Below are 13,063 nucleotides of genomic sequence, written 5' to 3' on the forward strand. Positions count from 1 at the left end.
CATAGAAGCATTAGAGACACGATAATTTGGCTCAGACCTGCAAGCCGCTGTCTCTGTCTTCGCCTCTGAATCCACAAGAAGACTGCGATGAGAAAGGCCAACAGAATGACCCCAAGGACTCCAAGTGCAACAGTGGACGAGTGACCTGAGCACAGGGAAACATCACAAGAGGTAATAACATCTTAGCTAAAAGACCTGGGTCCCCAGTTACTATCCCTTTTCTAGGTCAATACAGGATTGCTGAAGTGAATTTCAGCTTCTTAGAGCTTCTGACCCAGAAAATCTTAATGAGGGATTCTAAATAATGCAGACAATCGGTCCCATGCTCAAAAACCCCTTAATATACCTGTGGCCTTTAGTGATCCTTTGCTCTCTGCAATTTCTGTAGGAGAAAAGAGGAGAGACTCAATTCTGGGAGTTACATAGGGAACAGTTATGTCTGTTTCCTGTCTGGGGATTTAGCCTCTCAACCAAATAAACTACTTCTTCCCACCCAAAACTAGAGACCCCTAGTTTTTCCTCCCTTTGCACACGGATACATGTAAGCTAAATGCTTTTCCTCAGTGAAAGTCGCTCAGGCCTGTCTGACTCTTTGCGACCCCAAGGACTGTAGACCGCCAGGCTCCTCTGTCCACGGACTTCTCCAGGCAGGAATACTGGAGTGGGTTGCCCTTCCCAACCCGGGGATCGAATCCAGGTGTCCTACATTGCAGGCGGATTCTTTACCGTCTGAAAACCAATGTATAACAACACGCACCATTCTCTCCCCACCAGGTCCCTGGGACGGTACTTCCGGTCCTTACACAATGCCCTTCCCCGCCCACCCTCTCCGAGCTGCAGGAGATTCCAGACCCCTTGGGCTCACCTGAGCACTTCACAGAGGCATCCTCCTTGTGCCCGCAGTCACTGTGTCCCCAGTTTTTGGCAGGACAATCCCACAGGGAGGACTCATTGCCCTTGCATTTCACTTCATTGAGCCATATGGGCCCGGTTCCCTGGCCGAACGCTGCCTCTTTTCCTGCCTCCAGAGCTAAGCCACATCCCAGCTGGCGACACACCACCTGGGCATCGTTAAGGTCCCAGGAGTCGTCACACACTGTGCCCCAGGAGCCTCCGTGCCAGACCTCCACGCGTCCAGAACAATTAGTGGTTCCTTCCTCAAGCCTTATTTTATCTGAAAAATCAGAGACACCTTGATCATTACTGAGAAGATAAAAGCTCCTAGGAGGTCACGGGAGAAAAGAAAAATTTGAAACTCTTTTTTAAAAATCTGTTTTAAAACTTTGCTTATAGAATGTGCATTTGGAATTTTACAACATTCATCTTTCATGGAAGTGCATGTCCTTCCAACAAACTGGGTGTATTAAATATTTCATCCTGGACATTAGAACGTTAGTGTGACTTAGTAAATGTCAATGAGATAAAGTTAGCATTGTAAATGCATTAGGTTGGTCAAAAATTTTGTTCCATAATTATAGACAAATGAACTTTTTGGCCAACTCAGTATAAATCCTCTCAAACTACTAGATAAATAGAAATTTTCTTCCAGTTTAAGAAGGTGTAGAACAGGGAAATAATTCAGGATTGATCTTTCTGACTGCTTCTCTCCTTACATTGAGTGTAACAAGATATTATTTGAAAGACAAATGGAGCAACTCAATAGTCAAATACTGAATTATATATTCTCTGATCCTAATTTGTTCACAGAGAAAGCACAACGGAATAAAACTTTTGAGAAGGCCATCAGAGTATGATCGTCTTTGAGAAAATAGTCACTGATCCTGAGTATCCAAAGGCCAAATTAAATAAAACCATTTACATCATCCAGGTAGAATAAGGGTTAACCAAACCTTACTCATGCTCACTGAGTTAGATCAGGAGATGATAGTGGAGCAACAGAATGAGAATGTCATGCAGGCCCACGGATACTCACCAGCACATGTGATCCAGGTCTCCTCTGAGGGGCTGGCCAGTCTCCTCTTCCACGGAGACGATGGGCACTGCCATAAGGTTTCAGGTCCCTTAGGACACCGGACGTTGTCCACCCACATGTGCCTTTTCTCCAGCTTGTCTGAAGGTGCTGGTCTGATACTCCCTCTGTCCGCACAGCCCAGCTGCCTGCATACCACCCCCACTGTGGTTGCAGACATGTCACTCTTGCCCACGCTGCCCCAAGCTCCATTGTAAAACACTTCCAGGCGCCCTGCACAGGTCTCGCTGCTGGTGTCACTGATGAGTCTGAGAGACATGAACTCTGGAGTGAAATAAATAGCAGTTTTGCATCTTTCCTGAAGATCCAGAGGACTCTCTTCATTTACTTTGATGTGTGCGTGTTTTTAAAAATAGGTCAGCGTGCTTCCTTGGTGGCTCAGATGGTAAAGAATCTGCCTGTAGTGCAGGAGACTGGGGTTCAATCCCTGGGTTGGGAAGATCCCCTAGAGAAGGCAATGGCTATCTTTTGCCTGCGAATTCCATGGACAGAGGATCCTGGCTGGGTAAAGTCCATGGGCAAAGAGGTGGGCATTACTGAGCAAGTAACACTAACATGATCTAACAGGATATGCCATTATTAGAAATTCTTTGGTAACTTCATGATGATTTGGTAGATTTTCTTAAAATATTTGTTCTATAAATACTTTCTGGGTTTTTTGGTCTTGGATTTTATAACTAGGGACCTCTACTTCCCTTGTTGCTCAGACGGTAATGTGGGAGACCTGGGTTCGATCCCTGGGTCAGGAAGATCCACTGGAGAAGGAAATGGCAACCCACTCCAGTACTCTTGCCTGGAAAATCCCATGGACGGAGGAGCCCGGTAGGCTACAGTTCATGGGGTTGCAAATAGTCGGACACGACTGAGCGACTTCACTTCAAAATGCCAACAGTGACTCTAAGTTGACATCTAAATCTCAATCAAAAGCTTACTCAGAGCCTTTTATGAATTACAAAGTTTGGGTTTTTTCTCTCTAAATTACCGTAATTTTGACTTTGTAACCCTGTTCTGTTCAATTTTGGACAATTGTCCTTGACAGTTAAAATTTAGTGAGATACTCAGACACTAAAACCAATGTTTTGTATACATTACCTTAAAATACAATAGTTCCCTTTCTGACACTTTGAAAAGTGAAAGTGAAAGTCGCCCAGTTGTGTCCGACTCTGTGTGACCCTAGAGACTATACAGACCAGAATACTGAGGTGGGTAGCCTATCCCTTCTCCAGGGGATCTTCTCGACCCAGGAATCAAACCGGGGTCTCCTGCACTGCAAATGGATTCTTTACCAGCTGAGATAGTTTTGTTTTGTATGTCCTCTACCAGATTTTATGTTATTAAATGTGAGAGCAAAATCACATCTGGCATATAGAATTTTTCACTTGCTAAGTCATAGCACCATTTTTTTCCCCAATACATTACAATCGAGTACATTTTTCTAGTTCACAATGCTTTCTAATATTTTATCATGTATACAAAACAAGAGCAGTGTCTCATTGTGATTCTTTGTCATGAAAAATTACTTGGGAGCATGGTGGTCTTTTTACTGTAAAATGTGTTACCAAATGTATTTCTTTTTCTCCTTTAAAAAAAAAGTTTTATTTATTTTTGGCTATCCTGAGTCTTTATTGCTGCACATGGGCTTCATGTAGTTGCAATGAGCTGGGGCTACTCTCTAGTTGCAGTGTGTGAGCTTCTAATTTTGGTGGCTTCTCTTTCTGAGGGGCATGGGCTCTAGAGGGTGGGCTCAGTAGTTGTGGTACATGGGCCTAGTTGCCCTGTGGATGTGGAATCTTCCCAGACCAGAGATCAAACCCGTGTCTCCTGTACTGGCAGGCATATTTTCAACCACTGGACCACCAGGGAAGTCCTCTTCTTATCCTTTTTAATCTACTTCATTAATACAGTGATCATCATGTGGTACACTGAATCCTTAACCAACATCCAGCACCCTATATGTTTATAAAAGAATTTCTCATTATCACTTTTACTGTCATTTTCATGACATGCAACCTCACTTCTGAACTTTCCTCTTTCTGATATCATACTACATACTCCCTTGCACATGTGTGTCTGTGTGCTTGGTTACTTGGTCATGTTTGACTCTTTGCGACTTATGGACTGTAGGCCACCAGCCTCCTCTGTCCATGAGATTCTTCAGGCAAGAATATTGGAGTGGGTAGACATTCCCTTCTCCAGGGGAACTTCCCCACCCAGGGATCAAACCCAGGTCTCCTGCATCTTTACTCACTGAGCCACCAGCATAGCCCACCTTGCACATGAGGTAGTACTAATGCATCAGATCCACACTTCTGGCAGCCTGAATCTCACAAGTGTTCCCTCTGAACCTGTAGTTCAAGGAGTTTACTCACATTAATATCCTCCCCACTCACCACTCCACCTCAGCCATTTCTTCCATAACTGTAACCAGTTGTAATTTTCCAGAACTCACCTGAGCAGATAACTCCTGCATCCTCTTTATGCCTGCAGTTCTGCTGCCCCCAACCATGAGAACGGCACTGAGAAATGCGAGATTCCTTTCCGTTACAGTTCACCTCATCCAGCCAGATGGGCCCTGATCCTTCCCCAAAATGAGCAGAACCCGTGGCATTAATGGCCACACCGCAGCCCAGCTGCCTGCACACCACGTGGGCATCATCCAGGTCCCAGCTGTCATCACAGATGGTGCCCCAGAAGCCCTCATGATAGACCTCTATTCTCCCGGCACAACGCCCACCTCCATTTACCAGGCGGAGCTGTCCACTCCCTGAAAGAGCAAATGAAACAGTGATAAATGCATTTCTGAGGATTTGGAGATCATTTTCATAGATCAGTCACCAATTCTCACCTATGCAAGGAACACCATTTTCTTCCAAAACAACAGAGCTTTTCGGATCCAAAGATGTTGAATTGCATGGATATAGTGTCTGACTCCGGTTTCCTGCAAGCACCAAACATTATTCATCACAAGAGATACAAAAGGATGGAATGAAGAGGTCAGTTGGTGTGCTAGATGGATGAACTCAGGACAAACATAGCTTTAGAGAAAGATGTCTGGGTCAACCAGGCTAAGAATGAATCAGATCCTCTGAGAAAGCACATGTGTGCCTGTGCTAAGTTACTTTAGTCATGACTGAGTCTCTGCAACCCCATGGGCTGTGCCCACTAGGCTCCTCATCCATGGGATTCTCCAGGCAAGAACAGTGGAGTGGATTGCCATGCCTTCCTCCAGGGGATCTTCCTGACCCAGGGAAAACCTGTGTCTCTTATGTCTCCTGCATTGGCAGCTGGGTTCTTCACCACTGGCAGCATCTGGGAAGCCTGAGAAGTTACATGGTAAGTCCTAAATGGTCTTCCCTGATGGCTCAGATGGTAATGAATCTGCCTGCAAGGCAGGAGACCTGGATTCAATCCCTGGGTCAGGAAGATCCTCTGGAGAAGGGAATGGCTACCCACTCCAGTATTCTTGTCTGGAGATTCTCATGGACAAAGGAGCCTGGTGGGCACAGTCCATGGAGTTGCAGAGTCAGACACGACTGAATGACTCACCCACACACATAAGCTCTATTAACTATGAGGTCCATGAAAATCAAGTTTACTTTCCCACTAAAAAGACAAGTTAATATTCTGGTACACTTCTCATAATCTCTCAAAGTAGATCATTTCCTTTTACTCCCATTCTTTACTATAGGTACACCCGCTCCTTTTTGGAAGTATAGTTGATCAACAATGTTGTTAATTCCTGTTAATTCAGCAAAGTGATTTGGTTATACATATATACATATATATATATATATATATTCTTTTTTTAATACTCTTTTCCATCATGGTTTATCATAGGATATTTTTTATTGGAGTACAATTGTTTTTTAATGTTGTGTTAGTTGTTAGTTTCTGCTGTACAATAACATGAATCAGCTGTAAGTATACATTTATCCCCTCCCTCGTGAGTCTCCCTCCCACAACCCCCATCCCACCCCTCTAGGTCATCACAAAGCAATGAACTGAGCTCTCTGTGTTAACCAGTATCTTCCCACTAGCTATCTCTTTTACACATGGTACTGTATATACATCAATGCTGCTTTCTCAGTTCATCCCACTCTCTCCTTCCCCCCTCTTATACCCACTCTTAAGGCACACCACCATGGGAGAGGCTCCTCATTGGCTGCCCTGTATTCTCTTACCTGAGCAGATTACAGAGGCCACTTGCCCTTCAGGACACAGTGATGCACCCAGAGCAGTTACAGAACAATCACCTATGTGCTGTTCTGTCCCAGTACAGTGGAACATGTGTCTCCAGGGCTGTCCACTTCCTTTCCCAAAAGGTGCTCTTCCTGGGATAGAAGTAGCAACTCCACATTTAAGCTGCTGGCACAAAACGTGAGCATCTTCCATGTCCCAGTGAGAGTTGCAGAGAGATCCCCAGGTCCCAAGAATCTTGACCTCCACTCTTCCTTCACACGGGGTATTACCACCCACCAAGCGAACTTCTGTGTATCCTGGAAGGAGACAGGGCTTTAACAAGATGTCTGTGACTACCTTACCCTACCCTCTTCACAATATGGGGACAAAATGAACATGTTGTCTGGGTCTCACTTGAGCAGACTACTCCAATGTCCCTGCTGTGGCTACACGTCCCATCTGGGCGGGGTGCAATGGGGCAGAGTGAAAGATGGGACTCGTCGCCCTCACACTGGAATTCTTCAGCCCAGATCTGTCCGTTTCCTTCTCCAAAGTGAGCTCCCCCCAAGATGGAAACAACGGAACCGCACTTTAATTCCCTGCACAGCACGTTGGCCGATTCCAGAGAGAAGTCAGAATCACAGATGGTGCCCCAAGTGTCGCCATGTTTCACTTCAACACGACCGGAGCAGGGAATGTCCCCTCCGACTAGTCTGGGTTCCCTGTGGGCTGAAAAATAATATTTTGGTGAGAGAGAACATGATTCCAAAATCTTCCCTCCTAATGGCAGTGAGGCAGGGAGTCAAAAGTGAGAAAGGGAAGCCATTCATTCCTCTTGGATTGTCTGCCTGGAGTTGGGCTTAACAATTTCCAGACCTCCCCATCCTTCACCGGACTACCCTGTCAGATAATTCTGGAACTTTGCCTCATAGAACCCATAATTTCTGGAGCATGATTACTCTATCCTTTCAGTATTTCTCCTATATTATCCATAACATTGGAGCCCACAGATAATGTGTGTTCATTCTCTCTATAGTTTAGCACTATATGCACCCACTGCCATCTGGAGTCTGCCCCAACTGTTTCAAGTGATTCTAGGTAAAGACTATTAATATATCTACTTCCTATTTCCAAAATGAAAAACAGACCTCTTCTTTGATATCTGTCACACTTGATACATGAGATACTCTTTTTCCCCTGTTTTCTCCTCCTTTCTGCCTGACGGTACTTTATCAGAACCTGTCACCTGTTCCCCAATCAAAGTTCTGTCCTCAGCTTTCTCATCTCCTCAGTGGACATTTTCTCTCAGCTGCCAGTAAATATGTTCCCATCTATACATTTCTCTCTAAATTTATACTCATAAGCAGGTCTATTTGGACATCTGGAACTTAAGGTGTTCCAAATTGAATGAATTATGCTCTGACAAGGCCACCATAGTCTTTATTCAATTAATGGTATCCAGGACCAAATTAGAATCACCTGAAATTGAACCCCTGTGTTTATCTCCTCAGAAATAATGGTAATAATGATAACAATGAAGATTAAGATTAAGTATTATATATGTATATTTGTATGTGGCATTTTGGGCTTCCCTGGAGGCTCAGTGGTAAAGAAACTGCCTGCAGACCCAGCAGCAGACCCAGGTTCAATCCCTGGGTCGGGGAGGTTCCCTGGAAAAGGAAATGGCAAGCCATTCCAGTATTCTGCCTGGTAAATCCCATGGATAGAGGAGTCTAGCAGGCTACAGTCCATAGGGTCATAAAGAGTTAGACACAACTTAGCAACTAAACAACAACAACAAATATGGCATCTTAGATTTATTTAGCAAACGTTATTTCATCCTTATTATTGCCTTAGGGTATAATTATTACAGACAAGGAAACAAAAATGCACAGAAGTGAAGTAATTTGCTAAGGTCACACAGCAGGTTAATGAAGGGACAGGGTTTGAAGCCAGGCAGTATACTATAGAGCCTTTACTCTCGACCCTCACAACACACTGCACATGTGGAAGTCATCTGTACCTGTTGACTACTCTCCAGCATATTTTTATCCATACTTACTGCCACTACTTTGATGTAATTTGTCACCATATATCATGTAGACTTTTGCAATAGCTTCCAAAGTGGTCTCTTTGCTTCTAAGTCCTCTTCCTAATAAATTTATGTCATGATGACAAATATTAAATTTCAAATATTTTCACATAATTTCTGTCTTCAAGAGAAGTCAATGTTTCTTTACTATGTATACAATAATTCATCTTTTCAACAAATATTATTAAGCACTTAAAATGTTTTAAGCGTTTGGATGGGCTAAAAAATCTATCACAGAGTTCAGTCTGTCAGTAAGGGTAGATAATTCTAATACTACTAATAATAATCATAACCATAGTAGCTAACATACATTGATCACTTGCTGTGCATTTCCCATGAAGGAGTAGATATTATTACCACCATTTTTTTTTTTTTGAGGAAACTGTAGCAGAAAACTTTGGCAGCTTCCCCAATAGCGCTCATCTACTCAAATTATGGAGACATAATAAGCATTATTTTAGCATACTCGAAAAAACCCTGTGATGTCACTTTAAAAGCCTTAACATCTATTATTCTGCCAATCATACTTGTTACCCCAGCCTAAAGATGCTTTTTCAAACTTCTATGTCTCTGCAGACACGTTTTGCTCTACTTATATTTCCCCAACTTATGTTTGGGGGACAAAGTTACTTCAAGGATGCTCAATTTTTCACTGATTTCTCTCTCCTTCAAGAACACATAATTTAGTAGAAGATATACATGTTCAATAATGAGTCCAAACCTAGATACATGTTTTAGATACAAAACTAAGGAAGGAGTTATCAGTTCTATTTTGGCCTTTGTAAGAAAACTATAAAGAGTACCATAAATCTGAACTGAGTTTTGAAAAAAAGATGAGAAGTTTGCCAAGTAAATGATATGTGATATGGCATTCAAAGAATACAATCATGAGACAGGATGATCTAATTGAAGGATTGTGAATAATTTAGTATGGCTGGATTTTAAAAGGTAAAGAAAAGACACACCAGCTATAAAGCTGAAGAAATGGAGCTCAGGTTTTAAGGGCATGCTTCACTAGGTTGAGAGCCAATCATCAAGATAAGTAAGAGCTTCTTTCAACGTTTGTTGTTCAGTTGCTAAGTTGTGTCCAACTCTTAGCAACTCAGAGGTAATTCAAGTTATGCAGAAGATACAAAGTATTTCCTTTAATTCATCTTAAAAGAGAGGAAAGAAAGAAGAGGCATATGGAATTGGGCTTCCTAAAAGGCATAAGTCTTTTAGAGATGCCTGTTGTAAAATATGACTAATTCTACTTTTTAATATCACTAATTCTTAAGATCCCTTGACATTACTATCAGCATGACACAGATATACCATCAGCTGTTGCCAATTTCCTAAAATGTTCCAGATCTGAGGGTATTCTCTATTATAGCAGTATAGAATAACTCAACCGTGCAAAAATTTCACCACTTATCCATTCAATATGTTTGAAGCAAGTTCGATCCAAATTTGAGTTGAATAACACATTGCTTTCTAAACAGAGCTAAGACTTTACAGCAAATAATGCCTCTACAACACAGTGACTGGAGTTGAGTTTAATCTTGTTGAATCATTAGTTGAGCATGAAATTACTCTAAGATATCATTAACTCTTATTCATATGATCCTATTCCACTTTTGAACAGACCTAAATATTTGGATAAAAGCAGTTTCTTAGATTTTTTCTTTTAATCTCTTGCTCTCTCTAGACTGATCTTGAGCAAATAAAACACAACCAGTGAAAAACAATTTCCCCCTCAAAAAAGAAAAACAAATAGATATCCTCTTATTTCCTCTGTCCTAAAATATTTGAGTCCAAGGCAAAAGAGAAATCCCTCTTCCAGAAATGACTTGGAGACTCCATCCTCAGCTTTATTTCATAAGTCTGCTAATAACACATTAGTCTATACCACAGAATGGCTTCCTTATACCATTTAGTCTGAGTACATGATTAGAATATTGATAATTTACTCCTTTAAGGGATTTTTTTTCCCTGTTAAGCCTATGACTGACTGCATTTTTTAAAGTTTATTTTTTAACTGGAGTATAATTGCTTTACAATGTTGTGTTAGTTTCTGCTGTACACAACATGAATCAGCCATAAATATATATACATATATATATACACTTATATCCCCTCCTTCTTGAACCTTCCTCTCACCCCACACCCCATCCCACCCCTCCAGGTCAACACAGAGCACTGGGCTGAGCTCCCTGCACTATACAGCAGCTTCCCACTAGCTATCTATTTTTTACATGGTAGTGTATACATGTTAATGCTGCTCTCTCAATTCATCCCACCCTCTCCTTCACACCCTGTGTCCACAAGTCCATTCTCCACATCTGTGCTATGACTGCATTTTAACATAAAAGCCATTAACTGAATTTTTGTGCCTGGATTTAGCCCTTTTAACCAATAAATTAAACTTTCCCTGACACCAGTAACTGAATCTATATTTATTTCTTTCTGAAGAAATGAAGAACAAGTATAAGAAATAATTAGAGGTATTTCTTTTTGTTTGGTAATAGATACAATAGTTTAAAGAAGCACTAATGCATTTTCATCATTTATTCCTTTCCAGACTCTGAAAAAGTATAGCTCATTCTAATCTCAAAATTATCTTTCAGATTTTAGTAAAATAAAACAAAATTCAAATGAACCATTTATTACATTCAGAAGTCCTCTACAGCACCTATACAGTCATCACAAACAAAATATCTGGGATTCAAACCAATTTTGTGCCCAAAACTCTTAGACTTCTTTGTAGCTAGCTTGTCTAAACTATAAGTCAGGAGTAAACGATTGCTTTGTCTTTCTAGTCTTCCTGCTTTACTGAATTTTTCTGGCCCCTATCAACCACAATGCCTTATGTTTTATAAAATCTAAGAATTTAAACAGACTATGGAATTTGTAGTTTGAACTTGACAGACAGACAGATGGTATTTCCATAATTTCTTTCCTGAACATCTTCTGAAAGAATCAAGTAAATCAAGAAATAAAATTACAAACTCTATTTCTAAAAAAACAAGGACAGAACTAAAGTCTTGGCCCCAAAATTAGTAGAAGGGTTTCCAAATGCTACAGAAATATAACAAGAGAGTTTACAAAAGAAAGCAAAGTGCCCATATGGCAGATAGCAAACAAAAATATGATTCTGTAAAAGGAGGGAACCCATGCTAAGTTTCAAATTTATGCTATTTGGGATTTTTATTATATACAGCTAAATAGAGTCCTGGGCTTCCCTGTTGGCTCAGACAGTAAAGAATCTGCCTGCAATGCAGGAGACCTACATTCGATCCCTGGACCAGGAAGATCCACTGGAGAAGGAAATGGCAACCCACTCCAATATTCTTGCCTGGGGAAGCCCATGGACAGAGGAGCTTGGCAAGCTACAGTCCATTGAGTCGCAAGAGTCAGACTCGACCTAACAACTAAACCACCATTAGAATCCTATTTAACTCAGAATGGGTTATCACAGATAAGGTACTCTAGTAATAAAACCTAAATTTTGGATGTGGTTGGACGAAATTCATGGGTGTAATATGCTAATGATGTAGATATGATAGGGTGGAAAGCTAATAAGTATTGTTATCCATGGTAAAATATCTGGTCAAATGTCACACTGAAAAGAAAATTATATGTTCACTAAAGATGAAAAATGGATAACATATTGGGAAAAGTGTAAAAAAGGGAAAGTATATAAAAAAAGAAAAAAATCAGAGGATTGACATGGCATGAATCCTCCTTGCCACTTTTAACATTTAAGAGAGAGATGAGCTCAGATTAGAAGCCAGTAAACCACAAGAAGAAATGGAAGGAAAAATACTAATTTTGTGAGGGAGACATTCTCTGCCTGCAGCTACTGCATGCATGCTAAGTCATATCAGTTGTGTCTGACTCCATAACCCCATGGACCATAACCCTCCAGGCTCCTCTGTCCATGGGATTCTCCAGGCAAGAATACTGGAGATGGTTGCCAATCCCTCCTCCAGAGGATCTTCTGGACCCAGGGATAGAACCTGAGTTTCCTGCATCTCCTGCATTGCAAGCTGATTATTTACTGCTGACCCACCAAGAAAGCTGCCTGCAGCTATTAGATATAGCTCATTGAGAATCCTATAATTTGAAACTTACAGAATTGGGAAAAAAGAAAACCTTAAGTATCCTGTCCCCTAAATTAAGGTGGTGATAAAACTTCAGATTTAGCAGAAAATAAGATTGATGTTCTGCATATAAAGACAATGAGCCTACCAGCAAAGACAGGATTTAGGTCTCGCCTTCCCTCTCAAACTCATGGTTTCAAATGACCTTAGGGCAGTAGCTAATAAACTGAGAGGAAGGGTCTGATCACAGGATAGATCAAAATATGTAATTTATTCTCTGATGGTGGTTACTTTCACATGACATTGGGTTAAAGCAAATAGGCTAGAAATCTACTAAGTTTGAAGAGAATATTTTGCTGAATTTGAGGGTGACTGATACCAGTTAATGAATACTTAACCCTAAAGTAACCCAAGGGTCCCTAAATCAGCATCAGCATGTAGCGGGTTGTGAAAGGTGTGCAGGCTCTGGATGGATATACTCTCGAAACTGAATACAGAAGTGATGATGAGAACAACGCACTAGGAAGTACTGCTCTGAGAAGAGCACCTGGGCACATGAAGCACGGAGCACAGAAGGCAGCGTCTCAGAGGCAGAATCTGGTCCATCAGATGGGCTCACCAACACACTCCTTCACCTGCAGGGCAACTCATCATTCTTCTCCAGTTGCTGTTTAGTCGTTAAATCATGTCTGATTCTTTGCAACCCCATGGACTGTAGCC

The 13,063-nt window shown here is 41.5% G+C and overlaps 1 protein-coding gene across 1 annotated transcript in view; it reads right to left on the bottom strand.

Moving 5' to 3' along the window:
• The window catches only part of LOC122423128, a 168,744-nt gene that overhangs the window by 140,923 nt on the left and 14,758 nt on the right, over nucleotides 1-13,063 (bottom strand). Inside the window, exons 7-14 of the mRNA XM_043439908.1 lie at nucleotides 6,584-6,898; nucleotides 6,172-6,486; nucleotides 4,836-4,928; nucleotides 4,440-4,754; nucleotides 1,934-2,254; nucleotides 866-1,174; nucleotides 347-382; nucleotides 38-145 (exon numbers count right to left, since the gene is read on the bottom strand). Of these exons, the coding sequence (XP_043295843.1) occupies nucleotides 38-145; nucleotides 347-382; nucleotides 866-1,174; nucleotides 1,934-2,254; nucleotides 4,440-4,754; nucleotides 4,836-4,928; nucleotides 6,172-6,486; nucleotides 6,584-6,898 (1,812 nt within the window). The remainder of the gene's footprint in view (nucleotides 1-37; nucleotides 146-346; nucleotides 383-865; nucleotides 1,175-1,933; nucleotides 2,255-4,439; nucleotides 4,755-4,835; nucleotides 4,929-6,171; nucleotides 6,487-6,583; nucleotides 6,899-13,063) is intronic.

This window comes from Cervus canadensis, chromosome 21, assembly GCF_019320065.1.
Source record: "Cervus canadensis isolate Bull #8, Minnesota chromosome 21, ASM1932006v1, whole genome shotgun sequence".
Classification (NCBI taxonomy): domain Eukaryota; kingdom Metazoa; phylum Chordata; class Mammalia; order Artiodactyla; family Cervidae; genus Cervus; species Cervus canadensis.